The 22,539-nt window shown below is 44.3% G+C and overlaps 1 protein-coding gene across 2 annotated transcripts; it reads right to left on the bottom strand.

Moving 5' to 3' along the window:
* Nucleotides 1-17,263: 17,263 nt before the first annotated feature.
* Nucleotides 17,264-22,218, bottom strand: PCBD1 (pterin-4 alpha-carbinolamine dehydratase 1). Of its 2 annotated transcripts, none has more exons than XM_070364947.1 (4): nt 22,076-22,218; nt 19,416-19,547; nt 18,605-18,688; nt 17,264-17,835 (listed from the first exon to the last, which is right to left on the bottom strand). In XM_070364947.1, the coding sequence occupies exons 1-4, from the start codon at nt 22,076-22,078 to the stop codon at nt 17,737-17,739; spliced, it is 318 nt and encodes a 105-aa protein (XP_070221048.1). In that variant the 5' UTR covers nt 22,079-22,218; the 3' UTR covers nt 17,264-17,736. The 2 variants fall into 2 exon arrangements, with proteins under 2 accessions (XP_070221048.1, XP_070221047.1); XM_070364946.1 differs by having other exon boundaries at nt 18,605-18,685; nt 22,076-22,194.
* Nucleotides 22,219-22,539: the final 321 nt, after the last annotated feature.

Raw genomic sequence — 22,539 nt, 5'->3', positions numbered from 1 at the left:
TTGACTCATTGGAAAAGACTCTGATGCTGGGAGGGATTGAGGGCAGGAGGAAAAGGGGACGACAGAGGATGAGATAGCTGGATGGCATCACCGACTTGATGGATGTGAGTTTGAGTGAACTCCGGGAGTTGGTGATGGACAGGGAGGCCTGGCGTGCTGCGATTCGTGGGGTCACAAAGAGTCGGACACGACTGAGCAACTGAACTGAACTGAAAGAGTCTTACCATTCAAAACAAACTACAGATTTCATGCCATCCCTATCAAAGTATCCATGGCAATTTTCACAGAACTAGAATAATCCAAGGATGTACATGGAAACATAAAAACCCAGAATTACCAAACCAATCCTGTGCAAAAAGAACAAAACTGCCCAAACTTCAAATAATACTTCCAAGCTACAGCAACAAAACAGCATGGAACTTGCACAAAAGCAGATAGACTGACCAAGGGAAAGGACAGAGACACCAGAAATAAACTCACACACCTATGGTCAATTAATCTTCAATACAGGAGGCAAGAATATACAAGAGAGAGAAGAGAGTCCCTTCAGCAAGTGGGATGGCAGAAGCTGGACATACAGATATCAGTGAAGTTGGAACACTCGCTCATACAAGAGACACAAATTCAAAAAGGCTTAATGACTTAAATAGAGAACTTGACACCAAAAGACTACTAGAAGAGAACATCAGGCAAAACATTCTCTGACATAAATCCTAGTTATGTTTTTCTTAGGTCAGTCTTCCAAGGCAATAGAAACAAAATCATATTTAAACAAAGAGGACCTCATCAAACTTATCACCTTTTACACCTCAGAGGGAACCATAAACATCAAAATGCAACCAACGGACTGGAAGGAAACATCTACAAACGGGGTGACCAACTAGGGCTTCTTTTCCAAAATATACCAACAGTTCAAACAACAATATCAAAACTACAAATAATCCAACTTGAAAACTGGGCATGGAATTCCATAGTGGCCCAGTGGCTGGGAGTCTGCCATCCAATGTGGGGAACGCAGGTGTGATCCCTGGTCATTGCAGCTACAGAAATCCCGTGCACAGCTATGAAGACATGGGGCAGTCATAAATAAAAAATGAATGAATGAATGGATGGAATGGATGAATAACTAAGTAAGTACATAAATAAATAAAATTAGACAGGACACTAATAGATGGAGAAATATACCATGTTCATGGATTGGAAGAATCAATATAGTGAAAATGAGTATACTACCCAAAGCAATTTATAGATTCAATGCAATCCCTATCAAGCTACCAACGGTATTCTTCACAGAGCTAGAACAAATAAATTTCACAATTTGTATGGAAATACAAAAAACCTCGAATAGCCAAAGCTATCTTGAGAAAGAAGAATGGAACTGGAGGAATCAACCTACCTGACTTCAGGCTCTACTACAGAGCCACAGTTATCAAGACAGTATGGTACTGGCACAAAGACAGAAATATTGATCAATGGAACAAAATAGAAAGCCCAGAGATAAATCCATGCACATATGGACACCTTATCTTTGACAAAGGAGGCAAGAATATACAACGGATTAAAGACAATCTCTTTAACAAGTGGTGCTGGGAAAACTGGTCAACCACTTGTAAAAGAATGAAACTAGAACACTTTCTAACACCATACACAAAAATAAACTCAAAATGGATTAAAGATCTCAACATAAGACCAGAAACTATAAAACTCCTAGAGGAGAACATAGGCAAAACACTCTCCGACATACATCACAGCAGGATCCTCTATGACCCACCTCCCAGAATATTGGAAATAAAAGCAAAAATAAACAAATGGGACCTAATTAAACTTAAAAGCTTCTGCACAACAAAGGAAACTATTAGCAAGGTGAAAAGGCAGCCTTCAGAATGGGAGAAAAATAATAGCAAATGAAGCAACGGACAAACAACTAATCTCAAAAATATACAAGCAACTCCTACAGCTCAACTCCAGAAAAAAAAAATGACCCAATCAAAAAATGGGCCAAAGAACTAAATAGACATTTCTCCAAAGAAGACATACAGAGGGCTAACAAACACATGAAAAGATGCTCAACATCACTCATTATCAGAGAAATGCAAATCAAAACCACTATGAGGTACCATTTCACGCCAGTCAGAATGGCTGCGATCCAAAAGTCTACAAGCAATAAATGCTGGAGAGGGTGTGGAGAAAAGGGAACCCTCTTACACTGTTGGTGGGAATGCAAACTAGTACAGCCACTATGGAGAACAGTGTGGAGATTCCTTAAAAAACTGGAAATAGAACTGCCTTATGATCCAGCAATCCCACTGCTGGATATACACACTGAGGAAACCAGAAGGGAAAGAGACACGTGTACCCCAATGTTCATCGCAGCACTGTTTATAATAGCCAGGACATGGAAGCAACCTAGATGTCCATCAGCAGATGAATGGATAAGAAAGCTGTGGTACATATACACAATGGAGTATTACTCAGCCATTAAAAAGAATACATTTGAATCAGTTCTAATGAGGTGGATGAAACTGGAACCTATTATACAGAGTGAAGTAAGCCAGAAAGAAAAACACCAATACAGTATACTAACGCATATATATGGAATTTAGAAAGATGGTAACAATAACCCTGTGTACGAGACAGCAAAAGAGACACTGATGTATAGAGCAGTCTTATGGACTCTGTGGGAGAGGGAGAGGGTGGGGAGATTTGGGAGAATGGCATTGAAACATGTATAATATCATGTATGAAACGAGTCACCAGTCCAGGTTCGATGCACGATACTGGATGCTTGGGGCTGGTGCACTGGGACGATCCAGAGGGAGGGTATGGGGAGGGAGGAGGGAGGAGGGTTCAGGATGGGGAACACAGGTATACCTGTGGCAAATTCATTTCGATATTTGGCAAAACTAATACAATATTGTAAAGTTTAAAAATAAAATAAAATAAAAATAAAAATAGACAGGAGACCTCAACAGATAGTTCTCCAAAGAAGATATACCTGTGGGCAATATGCATAGGAAAAGATGGCCAGCATCCCTAAATATTTGAGAGCGTGCTCAGTCACTCAGTCATGTCTGACTCTTTGGACTGTAGCATGCCAGGCTCCTCTGTTCATGGGACTTTTAAGGGAAGAATACTGGAGTGGTTTGCCATTTCCTCCTCCACAGGATCTTCCTGACCCAGGGACTGAACCCAGGCCTCCTGCATTGCAGGTGGATTCTTGACTGCTGAGTCATTGGGAAAGTCCAATTATTAGAGAAATGCAAGTCAAAACTCCAATGAGTTGTCACCTCACACTGGTCAGAAGGCCGTCACCTAAAGGGGTACAAATAATAAATAAATGTGGAGAGGATGTGGAGGAAAAGGAACCCCCTTGCCCTTTGGTGGTCATGAAAACTGGCACATCCACTCTGGAGACGAGTATGGAGGTTCCTTAAAAAACTAAAAATACATGATATTATACATGTTTCAATGCTATTCTCCCAAATCTCCCCACCCTCTCCCTCTCCCACAGAGTCCATAAGACTGCTCTATACATCAGTGTCTCTTTTGCTGTCTCGTACACAGGGTTATTGTTACCATCTTTCTAAATTCCATACATATGCGTTAGTATACTGTATTGGTGTTTTTCTTTCTGGCTTACTTCACTCTAAAAAAAAAAAAAAAAACCAACTAAAAATAGAGCTACCACATGAGCAGCAGTCACACTCCTGGGCTTAAACCAGGAGAAAACTCTTAATTCCAAAACATACATGCATCCCAAGGGTCACAGCAGCACTGTCTACAACAGCCAAGACATGGAAGCCACCTAAATGTCCATCAACAAATGAAAGCATAAACAAGATGTATTCTATACAGATATCTTTGTATATACCACTGAGATACTACTCGGATATCAAAGATAATGACATAATGGCTTTTGCAGTAACGTGAAGAAATAGAAAGATGATCATACAAAGTGAAGTCAGACAGAAAAAGACAAATATGATGGTATCACTTATTTGAGGAATCTGAAATATGATACCAGTGAACTTACTTATAGACCAGAACAGACTCACACACATAGTAAACAAACTCATGGACACCACAGGGGAAAGCGTGGAGGGAGGGATAAATAGGGAGTTTGGAATTAGCAGGTTCAGACTGCTATACTTGTACAGACAGGACTTCCTGGGGGTCCAGTGGTTGGGACTCCACCTTGCAATGCTGGGGACGTGGGTTTGGTCCCTGGCTGGGGGACCGACATCTCGCATGCCGCAGGGCAACTAAGCCCACATGCTCTAGAGCCCGCACACCACAACTAGAGAAAGTCTCAACAAAAGATCCCACAGGCCGCAAGTAAGACCCGACAGAGGTAAATAAACATTTTTTAAAAAATATATAAAACAGAGAAACAGGGTCCTCCTGTATAGCCAGAAGATTATATCCAATGTCTTTAGGAACTATAATCATAAGCAGTATGACAAAAAATAGGTATACAGGTATGTTTAACTGAGTCACTATACACCAGGAACTAAAGTAAATTAATGCTTTAATCAAAAAATTAAGGGGGAATCATACATCACACCAAGGTAGTGCTAGTGGTATAAGAACCTGCCTGCCAATTCAGGATACATAAGAAATGCATGTATGATCCCTGGGTCGGAAAGATTCCCTGAAGAGGGCATGGCGAGACACTCCAGTATTCTTGCCTGGAGAATCCCATGAAGAGAGGAGCTTGGAAATCTACAATCCACAGGGTTGCAAAGACTTGGACTTGAATGAAGTGACGTAATACACACGGATACACCGCAGTCAAGGTGGATTCATCTTAGGTTCACAAGGATGCTTCAACAAATGCAGATTAATGAACATGACCCAGAACATCATCAAAGGAAAAGACAAAAGCCACATGGTCCTCTCCATAGACTCAGGAAAAGCATTTCATATAATTCAACATCCATTCATCATAAACAATCTTCCCAAAGCAGGTATGGGGGCAACATGCTTGTGTATTAGTTGCTGAGTCATGTCCAACCCTTTATGTCTCCATGGACTGTAGCCCGCCAGCTCCTTTGTCCATTTGCCTTTCATCTGTGGAAAGAATTCTGGACAAGAATTCTGGAGTGGGCTGCCATTCCATTCTCCATGGGGACAACTTATCTCAACATAATAAAAGCTATGAAGGACCAACCCATAGCAAACATAATGCTCAACAGTGACAAGCTGATAGTCTTCCAACTAAAATCTGGAAGAAGAAAGGGAGCCCAAATGCATTCCTTCTATCCAACATGGGGCTGGATATCCTACCTGCAACAATCAGATAAGACACAGAAGTGAAAGGCACTGAGACTAGAAGCAAAGAGGTATGACTGTCCTGGTATGCAGGTAACATGATACTATTCAGACAACACCCTGAAGATGCCACACATCAACTCCTAGCACTAGTAAACAAATTTGGCAAGGTAACAGGATATAAGGTTGACATACAGAAATTGGCTGCATTTCTTCACGCTAACAACAGAAATCAGGAAGTGAAAGTAAAGCGATGAAAACAAAGCAATCCCATTTAAAATCATACTGAAAAAAAAAGTACGTAATGCTAAACCTGACCAAGGAGGTGAGAGACTTATATGCAGACAAGTATAATACACTGATAAAGGTAAATGAAAATGATTCAAGCAAGTGGAGAACTACCCCATGCTCTTGGAATAGATGTATTAATATCATCTAAAAGACTCTACTAGTCAAAGCCAACTACAAATTTCATTCTATCCCTGTCAAAGTATCCATGACATTTTTCACAGAACTAGAACAAATAACCCTAATATGCACATGGGAACCAGAGAAGACCTGCAATTACCAAAGCAATCCTGGGCACAAAAAACACAGCTTCCCAGACTTCAGACACCACCACCAAGCGACAGTAACCAAAATAGCATGGGAGAGACACAAAGAAGATTAATCAAGGGAACAGGACAGAGACCCTAGAGACTGACACACCCACAGTCAATTAATCTTTGACACAGGAGGCAAGAATATACAAGAGAGAAGACAGTCCCTTCCACAAATGGTATTAGGGAAGCTGGACAGCCACCTGTCAGTGAATGAAGTTGGAACACTCCCTCATACCATGCACAAAAATCAACCCAAAAAGGATAATGATTTAAGTAGAAAACATGACACCAAAAGACTGCCAGAAGAGAACATCAGGCAAAACATTCTCTGATATAAATCTTAGTAATGTTTTCCTTAGGTCATTCTTCCAAGGCAATAGAAACAAAACTAAACTAAGCAAACAGGACACCATCGAGCATATTATCTTTGTACACAGCAAAGGGAACCACATACAAGATTAAAGTACACTGTATGGACTAGTAGAAAACGTGCAAATGGGGTCACTGACAAGGGCTTCATTTACAAAATATACTGGCAGCTCAAGCAACTCCATACCAAAACCACAGACAACCCAATTTTAAAAGCAGGCAGAAGACCTCTACAGTCAGTCTCCAAAGATAACATCCACGTGTACAGCAGGCACATGAAAAGATGGCCAACATTGGTAATTGTTAGAGAAGTGCAAGTCAAAACTCCAATGAGTTGTCATCACCTCCCACTGGTCAGACAGCCATCATCAAAAAGGTTATAAATATTAAATGCTGGAGAGGATGTGGAGAAAAAGGAATCCCCACCCCACCCCTCAATCATGTCAGTGGCTGTGTTTTTTTGTTCAGCCACTATGGGAGGTTCTTTAAAAAACTAAAAAGAGAGCTACCATAATATCTAGCAATCCCACTCCTGGGAATGTATCTGGAGAAAACTAATTAGAAAACATACATGTACCCCCCAGTGGTCACAGCAACACTGTTTACAACACTCATATGGAAGCCACCTAAATATTCCATCAACAGAGGAAAGCATAAAGAAGACGTACTCTATTTAGATATGTGTAAATCTCTACACGTACACATGAAATACAACTCAGCCCTCAAAAAAGAAACGACGTAATGCCATTTGCAGCGGTGTGGATGGACCAAGAGACGGTCCTTTGAAGTCAGACACAGAAAGATAGATATTCTATGCTATCATTTAATGTGAAATCTATAATTTGATATCAATTCAGTTCAGTCACTCAGTCGTATCAGACTCTTTGCGACCCCATGGACTGCAGCACGCCAGGCCTCCCTGTCCATCACCAACTCCTGGAGTTTACCCAAACTCATGTCCATTGAGTCGGTGATGCCATCCAACCATCTCATCCTCTGTCGTCCCCCTCTTCTCCCGCCTTCAATCTTCCCCAGCATCAGGGTCTTTTCAAATGAGTCAGGTCTTTGCATCAGGTGGATGAAGTATTGGAGTTTCAGCTTCAACATCAGTCCTTCCAGTGAATATTCAGGACTGATTTCCTTTAGGATGGACTGGTTGGATATACTTGAACATATTTTCAAGCCAGAAACACTCATACACATTAAAAAAAAAAAAAAAGAAAGAAAAACTCATAGTTACCACAGCATAAACAAGACCTTTTAGAACTAACACCCAAAAAAGATGTCCTTTTCATTATAGGGGACTGGCATGCAAAAGTTGGAAGTCAAGAAACACCTGGGGTAACAGGCAAATTTGGCCTTGGAATACGGAATGAAGCAGGGCAAAGGCTAATAGAATTTTGCCAAGAGAATGCACTTGTCATAGCAAACACCCTCTTCCAACAACATAAGAGAACACTCTACACATGGGCATCACCAGATGGTCAATCCCAAAATCAGACTGATTATATTCTTTGCAGCCAAAGATGGAGAAGCTCTATACAGTCAGCAAAAACAAGACCGGGAGCTGACTGTGGCTCAGATCATGAACTCCTTATTGCCAAATTCCGACTGAAATTGAAGAAAGTAGGGAAAACCACTAGACCATTCAGGTATGACCTAAATCAAATCCCTTATGGTTATACAGTGGAAGTGAGAAATAGATTTAAGGGACTAGATCTGATAGAGTGCCTGATGAACTATGGACTGAGGTTCGTGACATTTCACAGGAGACAGGGATCAAGACCATCCCCATGGAAAAGAAATGCAAAAAAGCAAAATGGCTGTACAAATAGCTGTGGAAAGAAGAGAAGCGAAAAGCAAAGGAGAAAAGGAAAGATATAAGCATATGAATGCAGAGTTCCAAAGAATAGCAAGGAGAGATAAGAAAGCCTTCTTCAGCAATCAATGCAAAGAAATAAAGGAAAACAACAGAATGGGAAAGACCAGAGATCTCTTCAAGAAAATTAGAGATACCAAGGGAACATTTCATGCAAGGATGGGCTCGATAAAGGACAGAAATGGTACAGACCTAACAGAAGCAGAAAGTATTAGGAAGAGGTGGCAAGAATACACAGAAGAACAGTACAAAAAAGATCTTCATGACCCAGATAATTATGATGGTGTGATCACTGACCTAGAGCCAGACATCCTGGAATGTGAAGTCAAGTGGGCCTTAGAAAGCATCACTACGAACAAAGCTAGTGGAGGTGATGGAATTCCAGTTGAGCTATTTCAAATCCTGAAAGATGATGCTGTGAAAGTGCTGCATTCAGTATGCCAGCAAATTTGGAAAACTCAGCAGTGGCCACAGGACTGGAAAAGGTCAGTTTTCATTCCAATCCCAAAGAAAGGCAATGCCAAAGAATGCTCAAACTACCACACGACTGCACTCATCTCACATGCTAGTAAAGTAATGCTCAAAATTCTCCAAGCCAGGCTACAGCAATACGTGAACCATGAACTTCCAGATGTTCAAGCTGGTTTTAGAAAAGGTAGAGGAACCCGAGATCAAATTGCCAACATCCACTGGATCATCGAAAAAGCAAGAAAGTTCCAGAAAAACATCTATTTCTGCTTTATTGACCATGCCAAAGGCTTGACTGTGTGGATCACGATAAACTGTGGAAAATTCTTCAAGAGATGGGAATACCAGACCACCTGACCTGCCTCTTGAGAAACCTATATATGCAGGTCAGGAAGCAACAGTTAGAACTGCACATGGAACAACAGACTGGTTCCAAACAGGAAAAGGAGTATGTCAAGGCTGTATATTGTCACCCTGCTTATTTAACTTCTATGCAGAGTACATCATGAGAAACGCTGGGCTGGAGGAAGCACAAGCTGGAATCAAGATTGCCGAGGGAAATATCAATAATCTCAGATATACAGATGACACCACCCTTATGGCAGAAAGTGAAGAGGAACTAAAAAGCCTCTTGATGAAAGTGAAAGAGGAGAGTGAAAAAGTTGGCTTAAAACTCAACATTCAGAAAACTAGATCATGGCATCTGGTCCCATCACTTCATGGCAAACAGATGGGGAAACAGTGGAAACAGTGTGAGACTTTATTTTTTGGGGCTCCAAAATCACTGTGGATGGTGATTGCAGTCATGAAATTAAAAGACATTTATTCCTTGGAAGGAAAGTTATGACCAACCTAGACAGCATATTCAAAAGCTGAGACATTACTTTGCCAACAAAGGTCCGTCTAGTCAAGGCTATGGTTTTTCCAGTGGTCATGTATGGATGTGAGAGTTGGACTGTGAAGAAAGCTGAGTGCTGAAGAATTGATGCTTTTGAACTGTGGTGTTGGAGAAGACTCTTGAGAGTCCCTTGGACTGCAAGGAGATCTAACCAGTCCATTCTGAAGGAGACCAGTCCTGGGTGTTCATTGGAAGGACTGATGCTAAAGCTGAAACTCCAGTACTTTGGCCACCTCATGTGAAGAGCTGACTCATTGGAAAAGACTCTGATGCTGGGAGGGATTGGGGGCAGGAAGAGAAGGGGACGACAGAGGATGAGATGGCTGGATGGCATCAGAGAGATGAATTAGGAGTTTGAGCTTAAGAGATACAAACTACTATATATAAACCAGATAAAAGACACAGCCCATCTGTACAGCATAGAGAATTCTACTCACTGTCTTAGGAACTATAATTTAACAATATGACAATGACAGGATATCTTTAACTGAACCTCTCATCTGTACACCAGAAACTATCACAACATTGAAAATTAATGGCAATTCAATGTTTTAAAAAGTGGGGACTTCTCTGGTGGTCCAGTGGTTAAGAATCAACCTCCCAAAGGAAAGGACACAAGTTCAATCCCTAGTCTGGGAAGATTCCACAGGCAGCAGGGCATCTAATCCCACACACTGGAACTACTGAACCCCCATGCCCTAGAGGCCATACTCTGCAACAAGAGTGTCCCCACAATAAGAAGCCTGCCCACTGCAACTAGAGAAAGCTTGCACTCGGCACCAAAGACTGAGGGAAGTAAAAAATGAATGAACAAAAAATTTTTTTAAAAAGGGCATACACCACGATCAAGTTGGATTCATCCCAGTCTCACAAGAAGGATTCAACACACACAAGTCAATCAATGTGACCAAGCACGTCAACAACGGAAAAGACAAAACCTAACAATCATCTCCACAGACACAGGAAAAGCATCTCATGAAATTCAGCATCCATTCATCATGAAAACTCTTCCCAAACTGGGTATGGGGGGGACACATCTCAACATAATAAAAGCTACGTAGAACCAGCCCAGGAGAAGTCAATGGCAACCCAGTCTTGCCTGGAAAATCCCATGGATGGAGGAGCCTGGTAGGCTGCAGTCCATGGGGTTGCGAAGAGTCAGACACGACTGAGCAACTTCACTTTCACTTTTCACTTTCATGCATTGGAGAAGGCAATGGCAACCCGCTCCAGTGTTCTTGCCTGGAGAATCCCAGGGACGGCAGAGCCTGGTGGGCTGCTGTCTATGGGGTCACACAGAGTCGGACATGACTGAAGCGACTTAGCAGCAGCAGCAGAACCAGCCCACTGCCAGCGTAACGCTTAATAATGTAAAGCTGATAACCTTCCCACTAAAATCTGGAATAAGTCAACAATTAGACAAGAAACAGTAATGAAAGGCACTCAGATTGGAAGCAAAGAGGTATGACAGTCATGGTAGGCAGGTAACATGATCCTATACAGATAACACCCTCCAGATGCCACACATCAACCACTAGCACTGGCCAACAAATTCAGCAAGGCAGCAGGGTACGAGACTGACGTACAGAAACGTTACACTTCTTCATGCTGACAACTAAATTTCAGAAAAGAAGTTAAGCAAAACAATCCCACTTAAAATGGGTTTCAAAAAACAAAATACATAGGAATAAACATGACCAAGGAGGTGAGAGACTTCTTTGCTGACAACTTTGAAACATTGATAAAGGCAATTAAAAATGATTCAAAGACATGGACATTCATCCCACACTCTTGGAATGGAAAAATTATGGTTATTTAATTGTCTCTACTACTCAATGCAAGCTACAGATTTCATGTGATACATATCAAACTAACCATGATATTTTTCACACAACTAGAATAATCCTAAAATGTATATTGACCCATAAAGGACCTACCAAAACCAAAGAAATCCTGTGCAAAAAGAAAAAGCTGCCCAGAATTCAGATACTACTATCAAGCTGCAATAACCAAAACATTCAGGAAACTAGCACAAAAACATTCATATGGATCAGAGGCACAGGTCAGTTGTTCTTTAGTGGCTAAGCCATGTCTGACTCTTTGTGACCCAATGGACTGCAACACGCCAGGCTTCCCTGTCCTTCACTATCTCCTGGAGTTTGTTCAAACTCATGTCCATTGAGTCGGTGATGCCATCCAACCGTCTTATCCTCTGTGGCCCTTCCTCCTCCTGCCCTCAATCTTCCCAGCACAGGTCTGAGATCCCAGAAATAAACACACACACATCTACGCTTAATTAATCTTTGAGAAAGGAAGCAAGAACATACAATAAAGAAAAAATAGTCCTTCAGCAAGTAATACTAGAAAAGCGGGACAGTCACATGTCAAAAATTTTCAAAGACTCTCTCACACCACACACAAAAATAAACTCAAAATGGCTTAAATACAACACAATACACCGGTGACAAGACTCCTCGAAGAGAACATTAGGCAAAACATTCTTTCACATAAATCATAGTAATGTTTTTCTACAGTCATTCTTCCAAGGCAACTGAAACAAAAGCAAAACTAAACAAATAGAACCTCATCAAACTTATCATATTTTACACAGCAGTGGGAACCATAAACAAGATCAAAGCACAATCAACAGACTAGAAGAAAATATCTGCAAACAGAATGACCCACAAGGGTTTCACTTCTAAAATACATCAGCAGCTCATACATTTCCATACCAAAACCACAAGCAACCCAACTTTAAAATTGGACACAACCCAATTTTTTTGGTTCTCCAAGAAGATATGTGGGTGCATGCATGCTAAGTCACTTCAGTCGTGTCTGACTCTTTGTGACCTCATGGACTATAGCCTGCCAGGCTCCTCTGTGCATGGGATTCTTCAGGCAAGAATACTGAAGTGGGTTGCCATGCCCTCCTCCAGGGGATCTTCCCAACCCAGGGACCGAACCCACATCTCTTATGTCTCCTGCATTGGCAGGGGAGTTCTTTACCACTGAGCCACCAGGGAAGCTCTCCAAGAAGACATGCCTGTGGGCAAAGGCATGTGAAAAGATGGCCAACATCCCTAATTATTAAAGTCCAAGTCAGAACTCCAATGAATTATCACTTCACACTCATCAGAAGGCCATCATCAAAAGAGCTACAAATAATACATGCTGGAGAGGATGTGGGGAATAAAGAACCCCAACACCCTTTGGTGGCCTTGAAACTGTGCAGCTACTATGGAGAAGTGTATGGAGGTGCCTTAAAAATTAAAAACACAGTTACCACACGATCCAGCAATCCCATTCCTGGTTTATATTTGGAAAAAACTCTAATTCAAAAAGATATATGTCCTCCAAGGGTCATAGCAGCACTGTTCACAATAGCCAAGACATGGAAGCTGCCTAAATGGCCATGAACAGATGAATGCAAAAAGTTGTGCTCTATAGACACATATGAATATCTCTACCTATACACATGAATATGTTACTCAGTCTTCAACAAAGAATGACATGATGCCACTTGCAGCAATGTGAATGTGCATACAAAGTGAAGTCAGACAGAGAAAGACAAATATTCTGTGAGATCACTTATATGTGAAACCTGAACTACGATATAAATGAACTTATTTGCAAATCAGAAACAGACTCATATACAGAAAACAAACTCATGGTCACCACAGGGGAAAGGGTGGGGGAGTGATAAATGAGGGGTTGTGGATTAGCAGAGGCAGACTACTATATATAGAACTGAAAGACGAGGTCCTACCGTACCACAGGGAACTCCATTCAATGTCTTATAAGGAGCTATAATGGAAACACTATGACAAGGAATAGAGAGATGTACACATATTTAACTGAGTCACTTCTCTCTACACCACAAATTATCACAACATTTTAAATTAAAGATACTTCAATCATAAAAAAGGATCATACACCACGATCAAGTTGGATTCATCTCAGGATCAGAAGGATGGTTCAGTGTTCATCAATCAATGTGACCCAGCACGTCAACAAAGGAAAAGACAAAAATCACATGATCATCTCCACAGATGCAGGAAAAGCGTTTCATACAATTCAACACCATTCATCACAAACACTCTTCCCAAAGCAGGGATGGGAAGAGGCAATGTAGGACCAACCCACAGCCAACATAAGGCTCACTAGTGACAAGCTGACTGCCTTCCCACTGAAAGCTGGAACAAATCCAGATGCCCCCTAGCACCACTTCTATCCAACATGATATTGGAAATCCTAGCCACAACAATCAGAAAAAAAAAAAAAAAGGAAAAGGTGTCCAGATTGGAAGGAAAGAGCATACTGTAATGCCATGCAGATGATGAGACAGTGTACACAGAACACCCTAAGGATGTCACACATCGACTCCTGGCAGTGGTGAATGCAGCAATGTAGCAGAAACAAACCTGATACACAGAAATCGTCTGCATTTCTTCACGCTAACAGAATGGGAAAGTAAAGCAAAGAGTCTCATTTAAAATCATATCAAAAAGCAAAATAAAATACATAGGATAAACCTGACCAAGGTGGTGAGAGACTCATCTGCTTACAACTATAGAACACGGATAAAGGCAACTGAAGGGGATTCAAAATTTGACAGCCACCCTGTTCTCTTGGGTGTGGGGGCGGGGCTTCCCTGGTGGCTCAGTGGTAGAGAATCTGCCTGCAGTGCAGAGGCCATGGGTTCGATCCTTGTGTCAGGAAGATCCCCTGGAGGAGGGCATGGCAACCCACTCCAGAATTCTTGCCTGGAGAATACAATGGACATAGCCTGGCGCTATAGTACATAGGGTCACAAAGAGTTGAACACAACTGAAGGGACTCAGCATGCGTGCGTGCACTACCCAAAGCAAATGACAGATTTCATACGACTGAAATCAATCTATGACGTTGTTCACAGGACTAAAATAAATAGTCCTAAAATGTATATGGAACCAGAAAAACCCAGAATGCCCAAAGCAATCCTGTATACAAAATGAAAGCTCTCAGACTTCGGACCGTATTACCAAGCTACAGTAAGCAAAGCAGCATGGTACTGGCACAAAAACAGCCTTATGGGTCGAGGGAACATGACCAAGAGCCTAGAAATAAACTCACACACCTATGGTTAATTAATCTTAGACAAAGGAGGCAAGAAAATATACCATGGAGAAAAGACAGTCCCTTCAGCAACTGGTATTGTGGAAGCTGGACAGCTACATGTGAATCAATGAGGCTGGGATACTCCCTCATACAACATACAAAATAAGCTCAAAATGCCTTACCGAGTTAAAACACAAGACATGACGCCACAAGACTCCTAGAAGAGAACAGACAATACATTCTCTGACGTACATCCTAGTAATGTCTTCTTAGGTCAGTCTCCCAAGGCTACAGGAACTAAACCAAACTAAAATGCAAAACTAAACAAACAGGACTTCAGTCAAGCTCACCATCTTTTACACAACAAAGGGAAGCATACACAAAACCAAGAGCCAAGCTATGGGCTGGGAGAAAATATCTGCAAAGAGCGAATAACAAGGGCTTCACTTCCAAAATATACCAGCAGCTCATACAATCAATACCAAACCATCGACAACCCAACTTTAAAATCTGGCAGAAGACCTCAAGAGACAGTTCTCCAAAGACAACATACGCAGGGGCGACAGGCACGTGAAAAGACAGACAACATCGCTAGTTACCAGAGACACAAGTGAAAACTCCAGTGAGTTGTCATCTCACACTGGTCTGAGTCTTGGCTATCGTCAAAAAGGCTACAAATGATAAATGCTGGAGAGGAAGTGGAGAAAAAGCAATCCCCCTCCCTGTTGCTGGCCATGTGAACTGGTGCAGCCTCAACAGTAAAGAGCATGGTGGTTCTTTAAAAAACTAAAAATAGAGCTAGCATGTGATCCAGGAATTGCAGGACTGGGAATATACCCTCCAAAAAACTAATTAAAAAATATACATGCTACACACACGCTGTATTAAAATGGATAACCAAAAGGGACGTCCTGTGTAGCCCACGGAACTTACAGTGTGGTATGCTCTCAGTGTCACGGGCCTGGCTGGTGGGGAGTCTGGGGGAGAATGGACACAGGTGTGTGTATGGCTGAGTCCCTTCACGGCTCACCTGAAACCACCACCACATCGTATGTTAATCGGCTATCCCCCAATATAAAATAAAAATTTTAAAAACATTTCCAGTAAGTTACATTTTATAAATGTAAAAATAAGTTTTACATTTTATAAATGTAAAAATAAAAATGCACTTAGGGAAATATATGCTCTTTGTTTTTTCTCTAATTGCTTTTCATTAAAAGAAATGATAGATACACATTGGGGAAAAAATTCATGCACCCCAATATGCAAGCAGTAGTGTTTATAATTGCCAAATCACGGAAGGAACCCTAGTGTCCATCAACATAAGGAAGATACAGTTTATATCAGCGGTTCCTAACCTTTTTGACAGCAGGGACTGGTTTTTTGGAAGACAGTTTTTCCACAGATGGAGTAGGGAAGGTTCAGGTGGTAATGCCAGCAATGGTGAGCAGCAGATGGAGCTTCACTCACCTGCCCAGCCACTCACCGTCTGCTGTCTGCCCCAGGTCCCAGTAGGCCACGGGCCACCACCAGTCCTCAGCTGGGGGTTGAGGACCCCTGTATATACATTTGTACACACACGTTTACGTGTGCGTGAACACACATAGACACACACACACACATACAATGGAATATTACTCAGGCATAAAAAAAGAAAGAATGCTGTTCACAAAAATATGGATGGACCTAGAGATTACCGTACTACATGCAATCAGTCAGAATATAATTTCTTATATGTGGAATTAAGAAATTAACTAGAGAACAGAAACATAGCAATAGAAAACAAATTCATGGCTACCAAAGGGGAAGGCCGGGGACGGATAAATTAGGAGTACAGAATTAACAGCTATACCTTATCACATATAAAATAAACAAGATTAGTGTACAGAAGGGGCACTATATCCAATAGTCTGTGATAACCTTCAATGGAAAAGTATAAAAACCATATGCCTGTATATTGTGTATGTATATATATATGTACTCACACATATATACAACTGAATCAATTTGATTTACACCTGAAATTAACATAATATGGCAAAAGAACTATGCTTCAAGAAAAAAAAAAGTCTCCATGTTGGATGCTGTAGGCCAGGAAGACGACCCAGTCATAGGTCCCATCATGCATAAAACTGTCTGGCTAACCTTTATCTTTGTTCAAGATGCTCCCTCAGTTACCTCTGCCTCAAGAATTAAGTCAAATTCTTCCTGGTTCAACTGTGTGAATCACTGTATGTTCATTTACTCATTTCTTATCTTTGCATCTGGCATTAACTTCATTCATGCTGCCTAGTAATATTTAATTATTTTTCTACTTAATTCCCAGAGACAATAGGAGCTTAGGGTGTTCTGGTCCCCTTTCCCCTTAGCAATCTGAACACTGTCTTGTACAAAGTAGGTGCTTTAAATGTCTATTGATTCCAATTTGGCTTGGCTTGCAAAGAGTTGACTCATTGGAAAAGACTCTGATGCTGGGAGGGACTGGGGGCAGGAGGAGAAGGGGACGACAGAGGATGAGATGGCTGGATGGCATCACTGAATTGATGGATGTGAGTCTGAGTGAACTCTGGGAGTTGGTGATGGACAGGGAGGCCTGGCGTGCTGCGATTCATGGGGTTGCAAAGAGTCGGACACAACTGAGCGACTGAACTGTGGAAAAGAAGATTCTAGAGCCTGAGGCCAAGTGAAACAACAGTTTTATTTTAGGCATAAAAGTGCATGGGTTTCTGTCACATAGGATAAAGATGGCCCTAGGATCCTAGCTTCTAAGATAAGACTGTTTATCTTATACACAGCTTTTATCACAGCTTTTTAGGAAGTGAATTAGAAAGGGAGCAAGACACAGCTTGGACATAAAGTCATTATTTTTGCTGGAAAGTTGTAATGAAAGAGAAGAGCTTATTCAAATCAGTGTACACATCACAGAGCCTCAAGGAAGATGAAAGTGATGTGGGATAAAACGGTCTAAGTTCCTGGTCTTAGCAGTGATGCTGGCCTCTCCTTCCAGCAGCAAGGACTTGCCCCTAAAGAGGCAGCAGGGTCGCTTTGGCAGTTTTGACTAGAGTAGCATCTCCGGGCTCCCCCAGCTCCCTCTCTGGATCCCAGTTCAGTGCCCCCAACCCTTCCCCGGAAGAGCTGACAGAGGGCAGGGTCTACGCCATGGACACCGCTACTTGCTCGATGAAGCTGGCCAGGTTTACATCCCGTTCTGAAAGGCCCGCACACTCGTGAGTGCTCAGGGTGATGTGGACCTGAAACAAAACCAGAGATTCCAGGCCAGCTGCTTCCACCAACTGAACCCACGAGCAGGCGGGAGTCGCCAGCTCCCGGGCTCAAGCACACTATGAAGAGTACCTGGGCACACTGGCTCTCCCCGGGGCTGCCTTCCTGACCGGTCTTTAACAGGGCAAAACTGGCTTCTACTACATCTCCATAAACAGTGGTGACTGCAGCACGGGATCAAAAAGAAATATCCAAATATCAAGAGCAACCTAAAAGCTACAGACAAGACTCCAGACCAACTTCAGCTCCTAAACACTGTCCATTTACAGACTGTCTCTTCCAACCGTAATGTTTTAGAAAGAGTCCAGCACAGCGCTTGGCGCATGGCAGGCATTTAATGACTGTTTCCGTTCATTCAGCAGATAGGCTGACCTTCCTGGTGTGCCTGGGCATTCTTAGTTCAAGATTATTGCTTTTTCATTCTTCTATATCTCAAGAAAAATTTCAGCCCTTGAGAGCGATTAACAATGAATATGCCTGGTTCCCACAGGTTTTCCGTCCTTGGGATTTGCCTCCTTAACGTCTACTTTAGCCACACATTATCTCACTAGCGTTCTAGTTTGCTTTTTTTTTTTTATCTGTAGTGAGACTGAATATTTTCCAGGGGCCATTTATGTCGATTCTAGGAAGGAGATGAAAGGAACTGGAGCTGATACTATGTCAGTGAGGAGGGCCCACAGGGAAGTCCAAGGGAGAGGCCCTCAGAGTGAGTTGGAGTTCAAGGCATGCATCACTCACCTTATTATACACGTTAAACCATTCGGGATGGTGGTCCAACTTCTCAGCCTGCAGGGCCACTCTTGTCATGAAGCCAAAAGCCTGCTTAATGAAGTGAGACCCAGGTTAGTATTCTGAGAGAAAGGACAGCTGGGCTCCCTTTATGGCCAATGTGAGGCCCAGAAGGAAGAGGATAGCCCCGCTCCCTCCAAGGTGACCTTCCCAGCTTTAAGCATTCCTCCTGGTGCCTTGCCACTAGTTCTGAGGCTGGAGTTTGAGGTGGTCCTTCTGCAGTAGAAAGTCTTATCACCAGGACCACTAAGAAGGTGGAAATCCCAAAGAGGTTTTGCATCTTGGCCAATCTTTAGGTTATCTACTAAAATGTCTTCAAATAGTCACCCGTTTCCCACTGGAACTGTCTCCTCTTAGGACTACTTCTAAAAGTTCCAGGCATGGAGAGTCCAAGGCTTCCCTGGTGGCTAAAGAATCTGCTTACAATGCAGGGGACCCAGGTTCGATTCCTGGGTCAGGAAAATCCCCCGGAGAAGCACATGGCAACCCACTCAGTATTCCTGCCTGGAGAATCCCACGGATAGAGGAGACTGGCAGGCTACAGTCCATGGGGTCGCAGAGTCAGACACGACTGAGCGACTCACACACAGAAAATGGAGACAGCCCAGGACCTATCTTCAGCTAAACTGGATGAAGACAACTAAACTGGATTAGCCCAGCATCTTGAGAGTCTTGGCTAACAGGACTCTCAGGGAGGGGACACGTTCTGGAATGTGACCCAGTTGGCCCCAGTCTCAGAACTGTGTCCCACCCGTCATACCCGATTAAAGTCTTTGAAATGGAACTGCTTGAAGATGGCATCCCGGCCTTCCAGCTCGTTCCACCCCACGGCCCGCAGGTTTGGCAGCAGCTGGTCCCTTTCCTCAGCACTCAGCCTGTGTGCTTTGCCAGCCTAGGAGAGGGAAAACACAGAAGCTCAAGGGCACTTATTTTTTTTTTTTCCCTTTAAACAGGACAAAAGAGAGGGCCCTGGGCCATTGGGGAAATTTAGCCAGCCTCCACTGGTGGCCGTGGTGACACAGTCAAAGGGCAGCCTGTCTAACGCAACAGACTGGGAGGCGGGGCTCTGGCTCGGGCACTCGTAGGTTCTTAGAGAACAGAGTCCTGAGGTGTAATGCCAATCACCGGGGCAGAGAAATGTTCCTCCCTGCGCCTGTCCTCAGAGCTTTCAGAGGGCACCCCTCCATTTAAAAATCAGGTCTCTTTCGTTCATGAGAGAATAAAAGCAAGTCCTACTGTTACTGTGTACTGAAGAGGAAACAGGCCTGGAGAGGGGAAATGACCAGCCCCCCTCCCCCCAGTCAGTGAAAGCACAGGCATTATTCTCAAGATGGGTCCATATCCTTGGGGATTGGCAAAGGAACGCACTTAAAACATGTTCCAGGAGATTCTTAGCCACTGGTATTCCTTCCCGGTGGGTACCCCACCTCGTTCCTACACAGCCTCTGCTTCCCAGCTGCCAGGCCTATGTTTCTTTTATTTGCACCTTCTTTTCTATTCTGTCAGCTTGAGCCAGAGCTCAGGCCCAAAGCAGGAGTAACTTGGCCAAGGGCAAACGGCCAGGGCAGTGCCATTTTCCTATTGTGCAAAATGTCCTCAGGGCAGCCCAAACTGGCACCATTCAGGCCATGAGTGGAACCTTCTCTTGGAAAACAGAAGAAAGGGAAGGTCCGTTCTCCAGCCTCTTAAAAAGATCCAGGCGGAGGAGCTTAAGAGATCCTAGAATTCAGGCCTGTGAAGTAGAACTACCCAAGGATGGACATCGTTGGGTACTAAATTAAAAGTGAATTAGTTAGGTCTGGGAAAAGAATATGAGGGAGGTTAATTTAGTTTTGATAGGGCAGCCTGCAAACTGGAAGCCAGGTGGCCTGGGGGCACTCATTTCTCCTGGCTTGAAGGGTAAAAGTTACGAGAATTGCCACTTTAGGAATCAGCAAGGGGAGCCAGGAGACGCTTAATTCCCTTGTTATTACAGGGATATTATCTGCATTTTTAGAAGGAGACTTCCTGGGGCAAGCAGGTCTATGACAGGCCTTCAGGTGTGGGTTAGAACTGAACAAAACACTGCAGGGTTCTGTTAACTCAACAGTTTTCTCCCTCCTAAAAAGCGTGGGCTCTCTCTGGAGAGATCTGGATGGGTCCGTCTCCTCTCCTAGGCTCTGGAAGATCAGCAAGGACAGTTGAGATTTGCATCACCATTCAACCCAGTCTCTCTTCCGGAGCCTGGCCCTGTCTCAGTGGCTGATAAGCCTGGTCTGTGTATCCAGGCAACCAGATGGCAGCTAAGGCATCAGAAGCTACCACCTAGTGCGCTGACTCTGAAAGGAGTGCATGGCTACTAGCGGGCTCCTAGGAGGCTCCCCTTTCTCTTTAGAGTCTTCTGGAATCCCCACATTTCACAGCCTGGGGCTGAACTGACAAACCCCTCTGAGATCTGGGCTCAGAGAGGGAGCAGGGGCAGTGTTTGCTTAGTAAATCCCAGGCCAGGCCTGGGCCTCTGGGGGTGTGCAGAGGGGTTACTGATTACCCATGCCCTGCAGCTGCGGAGCCTGGATGTACCTCACAATCAGCTCACCCACCACCTCCCCTATGTTCAAGCCAAGGTCTCCAAAGTGCCCTCCCAGGTGTCACCACAGTCCCAACTGCTCCTGATGCTTTGCAGCCTAACGTTTTTGCTGTTTAGTAAAGGTCTGGGTCTAGAAGCTTCCCTTCTTGCTGCCCTGCAGGTTCACCTTCATCTCTATAGCTGACACTCTGCTCCCAGAAAGCTCAGCCTGGAGGGCGTGTGATCCTGAGCAATCACGTCCCCACTGCCGGGCACAGGCCTCAAACTAGGCGCCAGAGGCTGGCCCTGAGGTCCGGGCTCCGCAGAGGGGGCTCAGCTAGACCTCGTGCCCAGAAGTGCAAGCGAAAAGGGCAGTAAACAGGCAGGCAGAGGCACAGGGGAAATTCAGCCGCCCCTCCTTTGCACACCCACACAGGCATCGGTCTCTTCGCCGCTGCACCCCGCCCCGCGCCAGCCCCCAATATAGGACAGGGCCGCGTCTGCGGGCTCACTATGCTGCCATTCCCCATCCCCGCCTCACCGCCCCACTCCCTGCCCGAGGCACCGAGGCCCTGAGCGGACTCTGGCCTGAGCTCCCTCCTGGCTGTCACTGAACCTGCCACCGCCCGTCTCTCGGCCTCAGTGTCCCCGGCGGCACCACTGCGGGTAGGGTGGAGGAGGGACCGAGACCCCGACTCTCCCCGCCCGGCGCGCGGCTGCCTCGCTAAGGCCTGGGAGGGAGGCTCCCCGCACGCCTAGCGCGGTCCTCTGGCCTGGGCGGGGATACTGCGCGGGCCCCTGGCCCTCCTCCGTTCCTCCCGCGCGTCCGCTCCTAACCCGCTGCCCAGACGGTGGCAGCGCCTGAGCCCCCTTACCATGCCGGACGCGGGGACGGGCGGCAGCAGCAGCAGCAGCAGGTGGCGGCGGGGCCCACTAGCGCGACGCCTGGCGCTCTGGGAAGCCGTCGGGCGGGGCCACGCTCGGGCCGCCCCGAGGCGGGAGCGCGGCCGAGAAGGAGCCGCCCACCGGTAATCATTAACTACAGCTGAGGTTCCCTTCCAGCACTTTCCTCGGAGGCAAAGTTACAGGGAGCTGGGGGAATTAAGGACGCTGGCTCCAAACGCGGACTTCAGTATTTGCATTGCGCGTTGCTGCTTCCTACTACGTGACTCGGCGCGAGATTACTTTTTCTTTCCTACAAACACCTCATTGAGAAATTGACCCCCACGATAAACTGCGCATATTTCAAGAGTACACTTCGATGCGTTTTGACGTAGTATGCATCTGTGCAACCATGCATCACCACGTGGTATGCGTCACCGCGATGAAGATCATGAAC

The sequence above is a fragment of the Bos mutus genome, chromosome 28, assembly GCF_027580195.1.
Source record: "Bos mutus isolate GX-2022 chromosome 28, NWIPB_WYAK_1.1, whole genome shotgun sequence".
NCBI classification, from domain to species: domain Eukaryota; kingdom Metazoa; phylum Chordata; class Mammalia; order Artiodactyla; family Bovidae; genus Bos; species Bos mutus.
The sequence above is the reverse complement of the archived record's forward strand: the minus strand, read 5'-3'. Positions and strand labels throughout refer to the sequence as shown.

Excerpts from the sequence above, each read along its gene's own strand:
- PCBD1 (XM_070364947.1), bottom strand. Across the intron at positions 18,689-19,415 it reads ATTTCAAAGACTTTAATCGG|CAGGCTTTTGGCTTCATGAC; the intron begins GTATGACGGGTG and ends CACTTCATTAAG. Across the intron at positions 17,836-18,604 it reads GGTTTAACGTGTATAATAAG|GTCCACATCACCCTGAGCAC; the intron begins GTGAGTGATGCA and ends GTTTTGTTTCAG.